The sequence below is a fragment of the Gossypium raimondii genome, chromosome 10 (genome assembly GCF_025698545.1).
Source record: "Gossypium raimondii isolate GPD5lz chromosome 10, ASM2569854v1, whole genome shotgun sequence".
NCBI classification, from domain to species: Eukaryota; Viridiplantae; Streptophyta; class Magnoliopsida; order Malvales; family Malvaceae; genus Gossypium; species Gossypium raimondii.
Window position 1 is genome coordinate 1787406 of NC_068574.1, and position 19572 is coordinate 1806977.

General features: G+C 31.5%; 2 protein-coding genes across 2 annotated transcripts; one reads left to right on the forward strand and one right to left on the reverse strand.

Moving 5' to 3' along the window:
* Positions 1–84: 84 nt before the first annotated feature.
* LOC105777055 (protein GID8 homolog) lies at positions 85–4809 on the reverse strand. Its single transcript, XM_012600109.2, has 7 exons — positions 4674–4809; positions 4447–4537; positions 2877–3036; positions 2676–2782; positions 1595–1726; positions 1363–1519; positions 85–502 (listed from the first exon to the last, which is right to left on the reverse strand). Exons 2-7 carry the CDS (start codon positions 4498–4500, stop codon positions 381–383), a joined length of 732 nt encoding a protein of 243 aa, XP_012455563.1. The 5' UTR covers positions 4501–4537; positions 4674–4809; the 3' UTR covers positions 85–380.
* Positions 4810–14152: 9343 nt separating this feature from the next.
* LOC105777053 (serine carboxypeptidase-like 31) lies at positions 14153–19567 on the forward strand. Its single transcript, XM_012600105.2, has 10 exons — positions 14153–14485; positions 14826–14933; positions 15038–15133; positions 15350–15442; positions 16648–16730; positions 16832–17122; positions 17220–17350; positions 18154–18249; positions 18346–18451; positions 19220–19567. Exons 1-10 carry the CDS (start codon positions 14185–14187, stop codon positions 19364–19366), a joined length of 1452 nt encoding a protein of 483 aa, XP_012455559.1. The 5' UTR covers positions 14153–14184; the 3' UTR covers positions 19367–19567.
* The last annotated feature ends 5 nt before the right edge of the window (positions 19568–19572 follow it).

Consider the following 19572-nt stretch of genomic DNA (forward strand, 5'->3'; position numbering starts at 1 on the left):
ATTTTTTATCCTCATTTGTTGACCCCGTTTCTTGGTAACAAGTTAAAATCCAATATATTAAAGCAAATACCATGGAGAAAAACATAGCAATAACAATTTTGTTTTGGTTGCTTCAAATTGACTAATGGAATCCCTCCCCATTCAAGGGATAAAATGCATGATCATCAATTGTACAAATGCACTAACTTCAACTTGGAACAAAGTAAAAGACCAACCAAAAGGCAACTTAATTCTTCTAAAAATGAAGATAAAACATCAAATACATCATAACAAAATAGCATGCATCCAACAAATTCCTAACTTGATTCCATTCAGTTCTATCTATGTTTCAATTTCAAAGCAACTATAGACTCGTCCATAGTGTCTTTCGAACCTTTGTTTCAAACCGTGGGATCTTCGAGCGTGGCATTTGACAAATTGTTTATGCGAGGATAAGCAGCTTTCTCATCAAGTTGATTCTGAGCCCATATCAGCATCTTTAGTAAGCTCGGAAGCTTCGGGTCTGTAAATGATCGAGCAGGTTAAGAACATTTTATTATTTCTTAATCTCAAAGTTTGAATCAAACTGGGACATGTAGAGGTATTCAACTTAAATAACTAAAAAAGCATTTGGTAAACCATGGAGGGCCTTGTACTATTAAGTAAAATTGCATTTTCCCCCCTCTACTTAAAAAATGAGAAAATTAGACCCTGTACACTAGATCAAAGAGCAAATTGGTCATTCCTGTTAAAATTTCATCCATTAGTACAGTTAAAAATTGACATGGCTGACAAAATAACCAAACAGTTACATGTGGCGTGCCACGTATAACTCACGCTGATGTACAAGGACTAGTTTTTAATAGTAAAAATGGACAATTTTTAACAGAATGACCGGTTTGCTTTTTGATCTAACATATAGGGACTAATTTGCCCATTTTTTGAGTAGAGGGGGCAAAATGCAATGCGACTCCTAGGATAAGGGCCTCCATGGTACTTTTACCTCAAAAGGTTATACAGACGACCAAAACTGATGCATAATTTTGATATTTACCCTCAAAATAAAATAAATTCAGTAACCAAAGTACATCTGATCGTCGATATTAAGGCTTCTATGACCTTTTCGTGTCTACTATGTACATAATAGGCACTGTATTCTAACTTAATGATGGCAGTACCGGTTGAAGGACAAATAGACATAGCTGCATGAATATTGCTACTTACAACGAGGGAAATAGACAGTAGCCAAGGTAAAAAAAGTTAACTTGCTAAAACATGTTGGAAGACCATGGTATTAAGGTCACAACGTCTTTAATTACTTGCAATCTATTGTTGGCTCCCCAAAAGTAGATAAATAATGAAAATAAAAGACAACACACAGACCTTTTTCATGAGACTGGCTAGTAAGAATGGCTGCATTCACCTCGCTTGCTGTCTTAAGGCGTTGTGATATGTCCAAAAGCTCTCCAAGTGGGCAGTTTGAAACATCTTCAAACGCCAGGAGCGAAACAGTCCTCTCTAATTCTTCTAGAAAGGTTTGCTGCAGAAAAAAAATGTCATCTTAGATTCAAATATGCATAAGAAAGTTCTCATTGCATTAATGAAGGATAGTTACGTTCTCTTCTCCCCTCGGTGCAAGCTCTTCCTGAGCAAACTCCAAGGCTTCTTCTATTTTTCCATTTCGAATCAATTCTATCAATCTCTGTTGTTGGAGATGGAAAAAGAGTTGCGGGTTTGTATCCAATATCTGCAAAGAAATAAATCTCGAGAAGTGAAGATAGTTTCGAAAGAATATTCATATCAGAAACGAATCTGCTACCCTTATGACAGACTTTCCAAAGTTGCTTAACTAACACCAAAGACGGGATTACTAATTTCAAATCGAAATAGTTAAACATATGAGTGCCTCCTTCTAACACCTAATTGCTCTCAATACTATTGCCGACGAAAGACAAGAAAAACAGCTGTATTTAGAAATACATCAAGATCCTAATAATGGATTTCATAATAGTTTATCTAGCTATGACTAAAAACAAGATATCACAGGTGTAAAATTCTCTAACTCACTCTTATTACTACAAACTCTCTTTCCCATTGCGCATCATTGCATTAATAAGATAATGGTGAAAATATGGCATAAGTCCCTGTACTTTTTAAAAAATTCTCTAACTTTTATTTCGGGAATTTAGTCCCTCTACTTTTCAAATTTCAAAATTCAGGTCCAGCTGTTAACACAGTTAAATTTTTTTTTTTGTTAAATTTGTTTGTGTGACATTTTGAAATTAAATTTAAAACTCATTTGATAGCCATGAAATTAAAAGGATAATGTTGTAATTAACCTGAATTTAACAAAAAATTTTAACAGTGTTAATAGTTGGACCTAAATTTTGAAAATTGAAAAGTAGAGGGACTAAATTCCTGGAAATAAAAGTACAGGGACTAAATTCCAAATTTTCAAAGAGTATAGGAACTTATGAAATTTTAAACTAACATAATTCTTTCTTATTAGTACAAACTCCCTTTGCCTTTACGCACTATTACTTCTTCCATTACATTAATAAGAGAAGTTCAGATTTTCATAGAGACTAGTGGAAGGAAAGAATTATAGTAACGAAGAATGAATGATATAAAACAGATCCGTGTTCATTTCAGAACGTAAATGCATAGCTTAACATCATTGTAAACAAGGATCGTACCTCGGGATTTAAATCGTTAACTTTCTCAATAGCATCCTCAACATTTCCACATTGTACAGCCTTTTTAACAGCCATGCGATCCGATATTGTTGCAAGATCAATATCTGCTGTTCAATAATAAGGAAAAATAAAACTTATACTTTTAAGGACAGTAAATATATAAAGAACAAGAGAAAAACATTTGTTTTCTTCATAGGATACGTTCGGTTCCAGATTCCATCCGGAATTTTTCAGCAGCTTCAACATAACCCTCCGTGACAAGAAAATTCATCACCAATTTATTCATGTCTTCTTTCCTGATTTTAACATCATTCAATCTCTTTTCCCACTCTTCCCTTGTAATCACTTTCTTTGAGGTTGCCTATAAGTGAAACAATTTGAAAACATAAGTACATCAATGCCTTCAAGCAAGATATAAGTTCAAGGTAATCATGTCTCTCATGCATAGTATTTCAATACAAACCGAAAATTGACAATTCAAAACAAGAATAACTAAAACTAAATTTCTCTTTATCAAGATTAAAGATTTCATTTGCTTCAACAATATCAAAATGTATAATCTAATACATGAAATCTTACATATTGGCATAGATATCTTAGAATTAACTTCTGAGGGTAAAAGCACCATAGAGGCCCCTTTACTAGAAGTCAAATTGCATTTTGTCCTCTCTACTACAAAAAGGAACAAATTAGTTTCTTTACATTAGATCAAAGAGCAAACTAGTCATTCTATTAAAAATTTTATCCACATGTCCCTGTTTGATTATTCCACCTGCCGCACCAGTTTTTAATAGTACAAATGGATGAAAATTTTAACAGAAAAGACCAGCTTGTTCTTTGATCTAACATACATGGACTAATTTGCCCATTTTTTGAGTATAAGGGGTATAATGCAATCTGACTCATAGTACGGGGCCTTCCATGCTACTTTTACTACTTCTGAGCTATAAGTTACGACTTCAAATTCTTATCAATGAAACAATTTGAAAACATAAATCACTTCCATCACATAAACTACTACTTCAATGCCTTCAAGCAAAGATTCCATTTCAAGGGAATCTACTATATCTCTAATGCATCATACTTTTTTGGTACATATGAGCGTGAAAAATTCACTTAATACACGCTCTAGGATGCATCACACCTAAGAAATCATTTTGTAAAAGTCTTATGAGAGCAACAAGTGGATCATTAAACTTAGTAACCTCAATATCAACATTATAACCTAAAGAAGCTAGGAAATCTGCACCAAGAATTCGCCTCTCTCATGCATCACACTTGAATACAAGTAAAATACAGACAATTGGTAAATATTCCATTGCTTCAACAATATCTAAATGTAAAATCTAACACAAAATCTTTACATATTGGCATAGCCAAGTTTGAAATAACTTCAGAGCTATAAATTGCAACTTCAAAATTCTTATCGTTAAAACAATTTAGAACCATATATCACTTCCATCATATAAACTACTAATTCAATGCCTTCAAGCAAGATTCCATTTCAAGGTAATCTATCATGTCCCTCATGCATAATACTTCAATACATATAAACATTTTCATTGCTTCAAAAATATCTAAATGTAAAATCTAATACACAAAATCTTACATATTGACATAACTAACTTTGAATTAACTTTTGAGCTATACATTACAAATTCAAATTCTTTAAAAACAAAAAAAAGAGAGTAAATGATTAAATTATCCCTGATTATCAAATTAAAATTAAATAATAATAAGAGGAAGAAGAAGAAGAAAAAGGGAAATATACCATTCTTTCTTCAATTTCAGCTAATCGACGAATCACAATCCAAAACAGTGACATCAGTGCTCTACCTTCAGTCCCATTAGATTTCCCAAACCTTCTCAAATATAAAAAATAAAAACACAGAATTTTTACATTAAAAAGATTTCAACTTTTTAATCTCCCGAATCCACCGAACAATTAGTCAACAAAAAATACCCTTAATTTTGCAGAAATTAGGAGAAAGAAGATACCTTAGAGAGATAGATTTAGAAATAACTGAAATTGCAAGGCGTAGCTAACTTAGAATATTAATTAATAAATGATAAAAAGATTTGGGTTTATTAGTATTTGGGTTTCAAAAGAATTCTTGCTGCAGCAATCCTTCGTTTTCCCTATTTTTGCAGCGCCGCTTTATGATTGCTTCAGATAAGGGTTAATTCCATAAAAGGTACTCAAACCATGATTAAAATTTTAATTTCGTCCTAAATTTTAAAACATTCCAATTCAATGTTTAAATTAAATTTTTAGTAATTTAATATTTCGATAAGACCAATAATAAGTGTTTTAAAAATAAATTATACTTCAAATTTGAGAATTTAATTGAAAATTTTTTACATTTAGTAATCAATTTAAAAGTTGGAACTTCTGTACAATTAACCAAAAAAGTTGAGAACTTTTTGTAAATTAACCCAAAAATAACATTTTGGGTTTGTGAAGATGACTTGTTTATTGGGCTATGGTGACTGAGTTGGGCTAGGAGACTCGGTCTAGTGATTCTATTAACTTGACTCAGTTCAACTTGGACTTCAACAGAGTATTGGGTAATTGATCCTTTCCTGGATCCCTCATAGTAAATTCCACTACAATTAGTCTTATTATTTTTCTTTTATCAAAACAAGCACATATTGCAATTTTTTGAGGATGAGATGAGTTACTCAACCTTGGTATTTTGTTGGTATTGTTTTGAATTTTAAAAACTCTAACTTTAATCGTTACAAATTTTTTAATGTTTAATTATATATTTTGCTCGAATTTATATGTGAGTTATATCGGTATCTATCTACGTATGTTTATTTTTTTCTCTAAATTGTTTATGTATTTGAAGCTCATATCTCATATTTTGGTTCCAATATATGGCGGGTATAAGTACTTTAAGCGACATAAAAAGTCTTAGTAGCATAAATTGAGATTATTGAAGTAAGCTGGGGCTTGAACCTTGGCATCATTTGCTAGATTGAATTGCAGTTGCTGTTTTAAAATTTAAGAACTCTAATTTAATCTAATTGTTACAAAATTTTTAGTATTTAATTATATTATATTACTTGAATTTACACGTGAATTATATCAATACTCGTCTGAAATAGATATGTTCATTCCCCAAATTCGTTATGTCTCATAAATACAACAAAAGCATGTTGAATTGTAATAGGCCGGCTGCTTGGGGCTAGGTTGAAAGCTTTTGCTATTATTTTACTTATGTACATGAATTATTGAAAATCCTATACAAACTAGAATTAGTGGATGCATCAACCTCACTCCACCATTAAAATGAAAAATGAATTTTGCTTTTCTCAGTTGATTATTGTTTGTAGACCATAAAGGGAGAGTGGAGGGGACAGTAGGGCGTGTTTCCTTTTTATTAGGGGGGCTGTATTTTGGAGATTTTGATTTGTATTATTTAGCCCTCATGGTCCTCACTCCTTACAACTTGATAGAACAAAGCTTGCTTTGAGTTCTTGATCTTGAAAATACATATGCATCCAACTACACTCTACAGGGCACTACATACATACATACATAGGAGAGTCTCATCTCATTTCATAATTGCAGGTGATTTTGCTTAGTGTATTAAATTAGGTATGCAAGCTAGGGTATCTAAATATAGATGAGAGAGGATGGTGCCATTGTTAGATATCTCCTAGTAGCCTTACATGATACAGTTTGGAAAAGATTCTGTTTCTTAGGGAAGGTGGTTTCCACGTAAATCTGAAATGTGATAATAGCTAAATGATTTGATTTATGTTTAGTTGATTAAATTTGATAGGAAATTCTCGATTGAGTCTTAGTTCAGTTAGTATCGATATTGTTATCAGTGTAAGAGGACGTCGGTTCGAGTGAGCTGAAGCGCATTATTCTCTTATTTAAGGGTTGGGGAGAGACTATAGGTAATTCTAGGCATTGTCTCAAAAAACAAAGACTAAGAATCGTGATACTACATTCATATGAAATGAAGTAAATAAATAAAATTATTAACCAAGAAACTGTTCAATGCTTCATTTTTGGATATAGTTGACCGAGGGAATGGTGATCTGGTATTATAGAGGTCCCTGTATTAAGATTTGGATTGCATTTTACTCTCTCTACAAAAAAAGGGGGGCAAATTAGCTCCTATACATTAGATTAAAGAGCAAATTGGTCATTCTGTTAAAATTTTCATTCATTTCTATTGTTAAAAACTAGTCACTGTACAGTATGACGTACACATGACATGCCACATGTCACTGTCTGATTATTTTGTCAACCACACCAGTTTTTAACAGTGCAAATAGATTAAATTTTTAATAGAAAGAACCAATTTATTCTTTGATCTTACGTATAAGGACTAGTTTACCATTTTTAATAGACGGGTAAATACACAATTTATTTGTTGTGTCGAATCTAACAAGAAACAAAGACAATTTTAAATGTTCATAACCAATTGGATTTAGGGATGGCAAAACCCGAACTGTTCGATGGATTCTGAATTGATCCACTTTGTATGGAGCGGTTGTAGTAATTGTTTGTCTCACCTCGACCCGCTCTACTATATGAAATTACTATTTTATCTTTGTATATATAAAAATATTAAAATGGTAAAAAACGTAATAACATAATATTGAAAAAAATCCATATATTTTATGTTTAAATATTTTTTATTGAAAAATTATATTTAAATATTTACTTATCTTTAAAAAGATTGAAAATATTAAAAATAAGTAGCAAATTTAAATTGAAGTGCAGCGGGATGGGACAAGAATGGAGGTGGTAATGATTTTTAAGATTATACATGCATAGTAGAACGTGGTAGGTGGTGGAACAGATGGTACCAATTGTGGAACAATGATGGATTTAACAATATTGACCCTGCCCGCTCCGTTTCTGTCCCTAACTACATCATTTACATCTCTTTGAGATCCAATACATCCAAATGGAAAGGATACTATGGTCCTATTAGGCTGTAATTTCATAATAATACTTTTTCACATGCTTGGCTAAATGCTCAAGGAAAATAGCCAAAAGCTAGCTTGTAAGAATTAATCATGTGAAACTTTTGGTTTATCCGCAATCCATTCCCCATGTTAGGTAGGTCAAATAAGTGCTGCAAATGCTCTGTTCACTTTTGTTAGTGGCAGTGGAAAGTAGAAACCTTCAAAAGCACAAGAGAGGAATAAGAATGGAAATAATATTTGAGGATCATAGATAGGTATTGGCTCTATTGGTTCCTTGGTAGCATTTTACAATTAAATTCAGTGATGATCAAAGTGAAAGTAGGTCAAAATTTGGGGGCTTGCCTGTGCTAGCCAAAAAGGGTTTCTCTAGGGAAATTCAGCCATATTTTGATTTTTTAAAGCATTAATATTAGAATTATTCTGCTTGATTTAATATAATCAATGACTATGCTGCTACCTTGATGAGAAGCATTTCAAATAGTCAACATTCAGAAAGCAGTTCAGATTCCCTTTAATTTATATACACAGTTATGAGATAAGTTCATCCAGAAACCTTTTCAAGATAGTGTACTCTTATCATCTGGTTGTCAATGCATAAGTTATTATGTCATCATGAAAATTGATAATGCTTGAGCCCCCACTAAAATGAGAACAAACAAATAAGAATTGTGCATTTTGCAATCAATTTTTGTGGTCAAACAATTGTGGCAAAAGAATAAATATATTATCATTTTACACAATACCTGTTCTTAAGATGTTATGTGACAGATAGATTTTTCTGAAAGATGAGGCTTATCAGAATCAGATTTTTGGTCCATTGGAAATTTTATACATAATATGTTCCACATGCCATTTGTGTCTTCTCATGCTTCAGAATAGTCAGACAACAATTGATTACCAATATCACCCACCATTTTTTCATAGGCTCTTGTATGTGTAAAACTCTATAACATAGGTCAAAAGGTACTGGGTATGAATGGCTTAAGCACTTTTTTTCTAAAAAATAGAATCACAAATCTTATGTCTTGTAGTGAGAAGAACTATTACATTGTTTGTATCATGTGAAGAAGGAATAACACTACTGTGCTCTGTATAGGCTTCATATTATAGAAAACCAAGAAAAGGGTATAGGTATTTTTTATATGTTAATTTGTTGAGAGGTTTTCTTGGCGCAGCTTAATCATGTAGGCATCAAGAGGGGTTATACAATTGTACCAAACTGTTCAAAGTGTATTTGAATTGATTTTACCAATCAATGTACTAAAGCACTTTTAATCTTGCCCCTTTCTGGCAGCAATATGTCTTTTAAATGATATATATTACGGACTTGGATGTAAGTATCAGATATAAGTACATGTTTGGCATGGATTTGGAGCGTTCTTGGAAGATCATATCCATTTCCGTGTATGTGTAAGTAACATAGAGTAGAACCACTTAAACTTGGTTTCTCTTAGAACAAACAACCTTCTGCAATCTTTCTCAAGGTTGCAGGCAAATTTACCTTAGCTGATAACAATGTTGATTGAGAATATATGATAATAGGGATGCACACTCATATATTAGTTAAAACAATAATGCTTTCTATAATGAATTTAAGCAAAGATCTGCCCTTTTCTTTTTTTAACACTATATACATTCATGATTACTGGAAGTGGATTGATGCCAATATGAACGAAAAAAAGTGTTTAGTACAGGGATTAGGTGAACATCCATTTGGCCAATATAAATTAGGTTGAGGACTTGACTAGCCAGTTTTGCTTTTTAGGTGCCATCTCTTGGTGCAAAAACAGGATGAGCACTTGTGTGATGAATGTCACTACTACAATAAGTGAAGCAAAAAGATTTAATGTTATTTTATCTCATACTTATTATCTAGCTAAAGGGAGCATTTGTCATATTACAATGGGATGGATCAGCATCACATCTAGCTATTATTTGTTTATGTTTCACTAATGCTTTTAGAAGGAGTGCTTAAACTAGTTATGGAAACTTTGTTTAGGACTATCTTTGATGCATGTGATGATGTTATATATCAGTTGGGATTAAATGCATATCAAACAGAAAATAAATAAATAAAAGTTAAATCATTATTTGGGGTTTGAATTTGACAATTTTTTCACATTAGAGTTTGAACTTTTATTTTGGTTTAAGTTAGGTTCTGAACTTGACAATTGTTCCCACATTTAGGCCTCAAATTTAGGGTTTTCAAAAACTAATTTAGACAAAAAAAAATTCAAGCCCCAACGTGAAAATAATTGCTAAATTCAGGGTCTAACTTGGATTGCAGAAGTGTGGGTATAATTGCCAAGTTCTGAACCTAACTTGCAGAGGCAAAGACCGAAGGCACGCCTTGCCTCCCTCCACCAAGGTGGTAAATTTGCTATAGAAACTTTTTAAATTTTGTCAAATCATAAGTTAGTATAATGATAAAATTATACTTTAATCCCAAAAAAAAATTATTATTCATTTTTAACCTCTTTAAAGTAATTTTTTAGCTTCTTCCTGCTAACTTTGACAGAAAAAAAAGAGAGTTTAAACTCCAATATGATTTAACCTTAAAAAAAAAAAAGACATCAAAAATTCACACATTGAATACCTATGGTATGTTTTCCCCATCTCATTATTCAATGAATTATAAAGTTGGAATCCAGGTCATTTGTTCAACAGCCTAATTGATGGTTCCTTCACCACCTGGGGTTCATCAGATTCAAGAGTCATAACGCACAAGGTTCGCCACAAAAACTTCATTTTTCAACTTTGTGATGATGAAGATGCTTAAAAACAGTTGGTTTCTCTTTCTACATTTCAGAAGAACCACTACTAGTTTCGAATATGCATGCCACCATGTCTTTTCAGACATATTGGCTATACTTCTTGATAAGATAATTCATTGGCAATAAGGTAGTCATTTCTCATGAAGATACTGCCATGTTCTATTGCAGTCTTTGTATAATCATAGATGTGGGCCATTGTGGACTCTGCAATAGTCTCTCTGACCCTCAAATGATTTAACCTCCCATCTTTTTCTTAGGACAGTGATGCTAACTTAGAATAAGATTGATAATAGTAATACCATAGCATTCAAGGTCCTCATATTTGGTAGTTGTTACTTTTAGTACTTGCAGTGCAATTGGTAAATAATTGATACAAGCCAATGCCTTAACTCGTCCTACCTTTTTACAGCACTGCAATTGCAATTAGACTTGATTTATTCGTTGTATATGCAGAACTGAAAAAAAAAACAACCATATTGTTTGTATGTTTGTCAAAGAAGCTATTTATTTCAGCACCATATTCATGCATACATATATAGTAAGAATCTATGCAAGTATGTATCGTCTTTGTTAACAATTGTCCCTTGGTTTGGATACGTTGAACATGTTTGATCTCAGCTTTCATGGTCAGCCATTCCATCATTGAAGTGAAAGAAAAATGGAACACCGAGTTCGAGTACGTATAATAGTAGTCAGGTAATAGTTTTTAGGTTAAAAGCTAACCTTTACAAATGTACTTAAATTAAGGCTAAATCTTAAAATGGTTTCAAAAGGTTCAAATAAGGGTTCTCATATGTCGTATATTATATTTCAAATTATGTTGCAATTGCTTCTTTTTTTTTTCGGGTAATATTTGATTCAAGTGTCATATGTTTATCCTAAATATATGTCAGTATTTACTTAATTTTTCTACAAATTGAATTGAATAAGTACCTGAAAATCCCTTATAAGCCTTTATTTAACTATTTTAAAAGGTTTGATTCTTAGTAGCAATCTAATATAAGCATTTAGTAGAATGGATAAAATTCTTCATGTGCTTTCCCAGTCAAAGATTTATGTTCAAACTTCAAAGTTAAAAGTTACACAGTTGAATTCCCATTATTTTGAACATTATTTTAGACATTGGTACAAGAGTGTAGAAAATTGAAACCAAGGACTTGTTCCATCATATCTCCATGGACCGTCTGTCTAGTTCTTAATAACCTTTGATCCTTTTGACTGAATGAATATGGACTTATTTGAATTACCATTTAAATGTGCTTGTTCCATCATACCATTTAATATTTGAAGGATTTGGATAAAGGGAAGTTTACCTATCTTATTTTCTTGGAAGATAATTTCCACATAATCACAATAAAAGCTTCTTACCTTTTCAGGTGCTTTTTTTTCCCTTTTAATATCCTTCCTTGTTTATCTTTATTGCACTTATTTATATGTATTTCTATGGAATTTCTTTTTATATATTTCGAGGATGATATTTTTATATATTCATGTCTAAATATGTAACTGATATGAATATTTTTAACAAAAATGAAAAGTCAATTTAGGTAAAAGTTTCAAGAAGGTCTTGTCCTCTCTACTAAAAAAAATGAGTAAATTAATCTTTGTATGTTAAATCAAAGAGCAAACTAGTCCTTTTCGTTAAATTTTTCATCCATTTCTAATGCTAAAAACTGGCGTGACTGATGGAATAACCAGACAATTACACATGGCACGCGGTACATGGACCCATTTTTAATAGTAAAAATGGAAAAAAAAATTTAACAAAATGATCAATTTGCTCTTTTTTTAGTGAAAAATACAAATACCATAGAGAGTTAAGCTATGTTGACAATGTCGAAAGCACCGCTAGACTTATCACTATCAAGAATTTCAATTAACTCCAAAAGAGCTGTTGTCAAATTTTGTACCCCTTCCAAGTCAGTTGGAGCCATCTTAGAAATTTGATCAACAACATGATTAGCTTCTCTAGAGATGTGTCATAGTACCCAATGATCTTTGTCTTGAAGTAGTATCTAAATACGCCTAATCAAAGCTAAATTCTGATTAGTTGAAATTATCCCTTGGATTGTCTGGACTGCTTCTAGACTATCAATTTGGATCAAAATTCTATTCACCCTCCGTTCTTGTAGAATGGACGAACTATCTAGAATGCCCCATAATTCGGCTTCGAAAGTTGAGCACACACTCAAAAATTGATTAAAGCCCAAAATCCATTCCCTTAGGTGATTTCGCAACACTTCCCCTGCAGCTACAAAACTTATAGTCAAATTAACTGTCCCATCAATATGTAAATGAGCTCATTTATCTAGTAAAGGCTCCCCCAAGTGGAGGTACAACTTTGATTAAAGCCCACATAACTCCTTATGCGTGGACAAAAATTCTCTCACCCAAGTAATGGAAATTTTAATAATCTTATCAGCTTTTCATGAAAGGCTTTGGAAAAACAAATAAATTTCTATTCTTCTAAATACGCCACAAAATAAGATCAAACAAACTTGTTCAATTAACTTCCATAGAATCCATCAAGCTCACAAGATTGTAAAGTCACATAATCCATATAATCATTTTACTTTTTAATCTAATGTATAAATATTTTTTTATCTAATTTTTTATTAAAAATAATAAAATATAATCCAACTTTTAATATAAATATTCCCTCTATACTTTTGGCCGTCAATTTATTGGTTTCATGGAATGGATAAAATTTGCAAGTCACTAGTAAAAGGGGATAAAGTGCATGGATTGCTGGGATAAAGTGAGTGTAAAACAGTAAATTTATTGGGTTTCATGGGAGTGGATAAAACTTGTAAGGGCCAGTTTTTCATTGCTTAAAAAAACACTTCTGACTTCAAAAGTACTTTTAGAAGAAAAGCTGTAAAGAACAAGCTGCTTTTGGCTGAAATTTTTAAAAGCACTTCTGAAAAGAAGAAGCTAAAAATTTTAGCTTTTCCTCTCTCAAAAACACTTTTGGTGTTTAATTACTTTTTCACCCCTCCAATAACATAGTACTTTCTTTTTTTTCTTGGTGCTTAATTACAAATGTGTTAAAATCATTAATTAAAAATAAAAAATATTTTTTAAAATACTAATTATAAACATTTAATGATTATATTTAAATATTTAAAATATAGTCTATATATTCTAATTAAACTTTATAAATAATTAATATTTATTGCTTAAAAATATTTAAAATTTATATTTCATATATTAAAATATTAACAAGTTATAATAATTTTTTTAAATTTTTTTTCAATGCGAAACACTTAAATTTTAAACCAAATTTTTCAAAAGTACTTTTTCACAGCACTTTAAAAGCACTTTTCAAAAGCATTGAAAAACTGTCCCTTGCTTCACATAGTTACTCAAAATTTCCAAGACTTTTTTTTGTTTAATCAACAAATAATCATAGATTGGATACAAGTAGTATATCTCTTGTTAATTTTAGAATCAAACTTTTTTCCATAGTATTGATAGTGATCATTGCTTTGATAAATAATAAAGATTACCATGATTATCCATGTACTTCACATTACCATGATTCAACAACCCAACAAGAGATACCCACTGTCCTTTGAACACTCTAGAAAACTGTCTAAAATCCATGTCAGATATTGCCATACAATCATATATAAAAAAAATCAAGGTGCCACCTAAGACAGTTTCTTCTTTATCTTTGTACTTTTGTAATAGTTCATATACCGAAGCAGTATAAATAGATATGTCATCTTCTTGCTACTCATCATCCATCTGATTTGTATCTCTCTCTGTAATCAAACATGGATTTTGGGCTAAAAGTGGTTGTTTTCATTATGCTGGCTTTTGTTTCAACCATATCATCAGTACTTCCTGTCACTGGTGGTAGCCATTGGCGGTGGTATAAGAAGAAGGGATTGAGTTCCCTAGGAAATAATGATGATCATCTCGTTGCCAACTTGCCTGGCCAACCGCCTGTTGATTTCCGACATTATGCTGGCTATGTCACTGTGAATGAAAAAAATGGAAGAGCACTTTTTTATTGGTTCTATGAAGCTATGTCTCAGCCTGATGAAAAACCATTGGTGCTGTGGCTTAATGGAGGTAAGATTAATATAGATTAAATTGTTTTGTTAACCTCTTGGTCCAGTGTATAATATGCATATTTATATATGTGTGTGTGTATATATATATATATATCTTACCTCCATCTATAAAGGAGAGAAAAAAGAGAAAGCTATCACAGATTTCTTCACTTTCAGAGTGTTGCCTGGTTATTAGACAGACCGGGGCCATATAAATGAACTTTTTTGTTGAAATAATTGATATAATATCATAAGGTATAAGATATCATGATCATTGTCACATGTTATTGCTTAGTGGAGGTCATTGTTTTTCCTTTATTCTATGCTCTCTAATAAGCTGACAAGTTTATATGTTTCAGGTCCTGGGTGCTCTTCTGTGGGATATGGTGCGACTCAAGAGATTGGTCCTTTCATAGTGGACACTGATGGCCGTGGAATTAAATTTAATAACTTCTCATGGAATAAAGGTGTAAAAGTCGACAACTTATCGTTTTCTAGCCACTTGTAGAACTTCTTTATGTAATGCTCTCACCTATACTAAGAATTTTTTTTAATGTCTATGATGATGCAGAAGCCAATATGTTATTCCTAGAATCTCCAATTGGTGTTGGATTTTCATACTCAAATACTTCTACTGATTACAAAAATATAGGAGATGAGTTCACCGGTGAGTTTAACACCAAAAACAAAACTCTCTTGCCTGCAAATTACTGCTATTATCTTTTGTTCCTCACAATCTATATACATGCATGAAAAAGTATGTGTAGCTTCTATGTATATAAATCATATATTAGCAGCTTTTGATCATTATTCAGATTACCAGAAAGATTATTCTTGTATAACTGAATTATGCTTGTTTCTGACATGGATTTACTTATACCAGCAAACGATGCTTACACTTTCCTGCATAAGTGGTTCGTGATGTTTCCGTCGTATAGAACACGATCCTTTTACATAGCTGGGGAAAGCTATGCGGGTATTACTCTGAAAACATTACTTTTTAACTCAATAGAGTGATTCTCAAACCATATTCCGACTGAACCGAAATCCCTTGCCCTGGACGAGTGCCCCCATCCATGCCCCTTCAATAACATAATGTCAAGAATTGCTCTATCAGTTCAAACTCGAAGTCCATTATATTATTTAATCATAAAAATATTATATTATAATATAAATATAAAAAATATATTAAATTATTTATGTTTAGAAATTTAATAGAAAAAAATATAATAGCAGTAAATATATTTAATTAATATTAAATAAAATTAATTATTTTTAAAAATAAGAAATTGACACACCTAAATGAGCTTTGTTTAATATTTACAAATATAGGTGTATTTTTGTAAGCTTTTATTTTGAGCCGGGCTGGGCTTGAACAACTATATACGCCCATAGGCCTATCCTGAATCTGACTCAGCTCGACTTATAAATACTTTTAGATTTAAAGAAAATTTCAACCTATAAACTTCATTTTTTTTTTAATTTTTTTTCAGATTCAATATTTTTTCATCAATGAAAAAACAAAGTATATATTAATGGAAAAAAATATATTGAATTTGAAAAATAATTTTTAAAAAAAATGATGTTTCATATGAGGTTTGCTTTAAATTTAGAGATGTTCATGAACCGAGTCAAGTTAAATTTAGGTCGAGTCTATGCATAATGTCAATGAGGTATTTAGTTGTTCAAGCCCGACTTCACACGGGATAAAAACCTCAAAACTTGCTCAAATTCACCTAAATTTGCTCAAACCTTTTCAAAATTTTGGATGGATAGTTCAATCTTTGAACATGTATGTTTAAATCTAACTTTTTAATCATACAATAATTATTATATTTATTATGTAATTTATATATAAAAATTGTAAGACATAAAAAATAAAAATTAATTTTTGGTTAATATTTCAAATTTAATTGGAAAAATCAATTTTTCAAATTTGATATAATAAATTTGTTGAGGCAATCTTCAGTACTATTTTTATTTTTAATTTGTATAAATTAAAAAATTATAGTATATTTAATTTTTATTTTTAATTAAAAAATTAGGGTTATGTTATTCAAGGGCAAGGATAAGAGCACTCATCCGAGATAAGAGATTTCAGTTCATTTCGACTCGTGAACAATCCATAGCTACTCAAAATAAGTATATGTTTGAGAATCATTCAACTCTTGTTTTTCACAGGCAAATATGTGCCAGAGCTGGCTGATCTCATTTATGACAACAACAAGGATCCTTCACTTTATATTGAGCTTAAGGGTATTTTGGTATGGTACTACTCAATCTGGTCTTACTTTTCACACTAGACGATGGCTTGCTTGCTTGGCTGGTTACTCAAGGAGCTGAAAATTTCCTACATGTGTAACAGTTAGGTAATCCAGAAACAAATGATGCTGAAGACTGGAGAGGCATGGTGGATTATGCTTGGAGTCATGCTATAGTATCTGATGAAACTTACAAAATCATCATTGAGAGCTGTGATTTTAAGAGCAATGATACATGGAGCAGTGAAATTTGTAGTCAAGGTGTGGCTGAAGTACTCAAACAATATCACGAGATCGATATTTATAGCTTATACACTCCGGTATGTATCAGAGACACCGCAGCTTCCGATGACCGATCGATGCCGCAAGTCATGATGAAACGAACATCCAATATGGTGAGTGATATAAATATCACATGCTCCATTTTCTATAATACAACATATCACCTTATTTAAAACAAAGTTTCTGACATAGTGGTTCCATGGTTACCAGATACCAAGGATTATGGGTGGCTTTGATCCTTGCCTTGATGATTATGCAAAAGCTTTCTACAATAGACTCGATGTTCAAAAAGCTCTTCATGTTAGTGATGGTCACCACCTCAAGAACTGGAGCATCTGCAAGTAATAATGCTTTTACACATATCTTTGCAACGATTATAAGCTTATAACTAGGTAAAAGTATCACAGAGGCCTTTATATTAGGAGTGATAGCATTTTACTTCATCTACTTAAAAAAATGGGTAAATTAATCTCCATACATTATATCAAAGAGCAAATTGGTCATTATATGTCAGTATAAGGTACATGGGGCATGTGGTTATTTCGTTAGCCATACCAATTTTTAACGGTTAAAATTGATGAAATTTTTAAAAGAAAGGACCAATTTTCTCTTTAATTTAACCTACAACGATTAATTTACCCATCTTTTGGGTAAAAGGGAGTAAAATGTAATTTGACTCATAATACAATAGCCTCCATGATATTTTTACCCCTATAACGATTGTTGTTTTAGGGCTAATATATATGGAGGAACTTGAACTAGAAAAATTATAACTATTTGGTATCTAATATTTTTGAATCTAATTAGTATGTAAATATAGAAATTATAAGTCAACTTGGTACCTAAACAACACATTGCTAAAAATAATTTTTATTTTTATATTTTTGTCACATATCAAATTGTAAAACTGTCACGTGTGTCATTATGCAATTAGTTGTTCACATAATATCTAATGATGTTAGTCTAGCACCTAAAAAAACATACCATGTTGACTCACAGTTCTCAAGTTTAGATATCACTTAAGTACTCTATAAAGAAATTTTAGTTGCCAAGTAAATTCGCCAAGTTGGAATAGCTGCGTATATATTAACTCTTGTTTTCAAATGCTAAATTTAACAGTGTTGTTCCCTTTTGCTATATGCAGCATGACTATATATTATAATTGGACAGATTCAAAACCATCAGTGCTTCCCATATACAAAAAACTTATTGCCGCTGGAGTTAGAATTTGGGTCTATAGGTAACTTTCATGTTTCAAAACAGTCCCCTAAACATTCAGATTCTCTCTCTCTGGATATATACACATCTGATGGTGGTTGGTTTGTGAGTGGTTTAGTGGAGACACAGATGGAAGAGTTCCTGTTTTGTCCACCAGATACAGCATAAGTACATTGGGGTTGCCCATAACTAAGACATGGAGACCATGGTATCATGAAAAACAGGTATCGATGATGACAATTATAGTGAAAATGGAAACATCTGGCTTAAGTTTTAACTATTAATTTAATCATATTCTATCATGGTGGCTCTATTTGTGACATCATGAAATAATGCCCACCTTGTTATAAAAAAAATAATTAACTAAACCCTACCATGTGATGGTTTTAGTGGACTAACACTAAAAAAAAAAAAAAAAACCTCTACTTTAATATTATTTTTGAGATTATTATCATCAGATTATTGATTCTCTAAAGTTGGTGTTGTTTATCATCATATTATTGATTTTCACTTAATAATCCATCTTTCTCTACATATAATATAAATGGGACTAAGTTACTTTTAGTCTCTAAATTTAATAACTTTTTCCAATTTACTTTTTGAGATTTTTGTTTATATTAATCTTAAAATTTGACAATTTTTCTCAATTTAGTCCTTGAAGTTAAATTCCATTAAAATGCGGAGACATGACACTATAAGATTATGCCACATCATGGCCTAAAAATTTTAAAAATTATATAAATTCTAAAAAGTACAATAAAAGTATTATTTTTAAAATGATCATGTAGTGTAATTTCAAAGTGCCATATTATCAAGTTTCGAAATTAATATGGACAAAAAAAGTTGAAGGACTAAGAAAAAATTACCAAGTTCAAGGATTAAATATATACACATTGCAAAGTATCTCTCTCTATATATTGGTTGTGCACCATGCATAGCACAAGCTTGTCTTTACCATCTTAAGTATATTTTTCATTTGTTTTTGTGGATAGGTGAGTGGGTGGTTCCAAGAATACAAAGGACTAACATTTGCAACATTCAGAGGAGCTGGGCATGCAGTGCCTTGCTTCAAACCAAGCAGTTCACTGGCTTTTTTCTCATCTTTTCTCCTTGGGGAAACCCCACCTTCCTCTAGATAAAGTTTTTTTTGAGGATTTTGGTCTTAGTATTGATGTACTATATATATATATATATATATATATATATGAGCAGTGGTGCATGGGAGATGAGTTAAAACCCTAAACTACTATTGAGAATATAATAAGGCAAAATCAATAGGAATGCCTTCAGTTGTAAGGCAATGCTCCTTTTTTGTAGCAGAATAATTAATAATAAAGTGTCCTTT

Excerpts from the sequence above, each read along its gene's own strand:
- LOC105777055 (XM_012600109.2), bottom strand. The coding sequence starts at position 4,500 with ATGTCACTGTTTTGGATTGTGATTCGTCGATTAGCTGAAATTGAAGAA. Across the intron at positions 1,727-2,675 it reads TTAACGATTTAAATCCCGAG|ATATTGGATACAAACCCGCA; the intron begins GTACGATCCTTG and ends ATTTCTTTGCAG. Across the intron at positions 503-1,362 it reads TAGCCAGTCTCATGAAAAAG|ACCCGAAGCTTCCGAGCTTA; the intron begins GTCTGTGTGTTG and ends GATCATTTACAG.
- LOC105777053 (XM_012600105.2), top strand. The coding sequence starts at position 14,185 with ATGGATTTTGGGCTAAAAGTGGTTGTTTTCATTATGCTGGCTTTTGTT. Across the intron at positions 14,934-15,037 it reads TAACTTCTCATGGAATAAAG|AAGCCAATATGTTATTCCTA; the intron begins GTGTAAAAGTCG and ends ATGATGATGCAG. Across the intron at positions 17,123-17,219 it reads TGAAACGAACATCCAATATG|ATACCAAGGATTATGGGTGG; the intron begins GTGAGTGATATA and ends CATGGTTACCAG.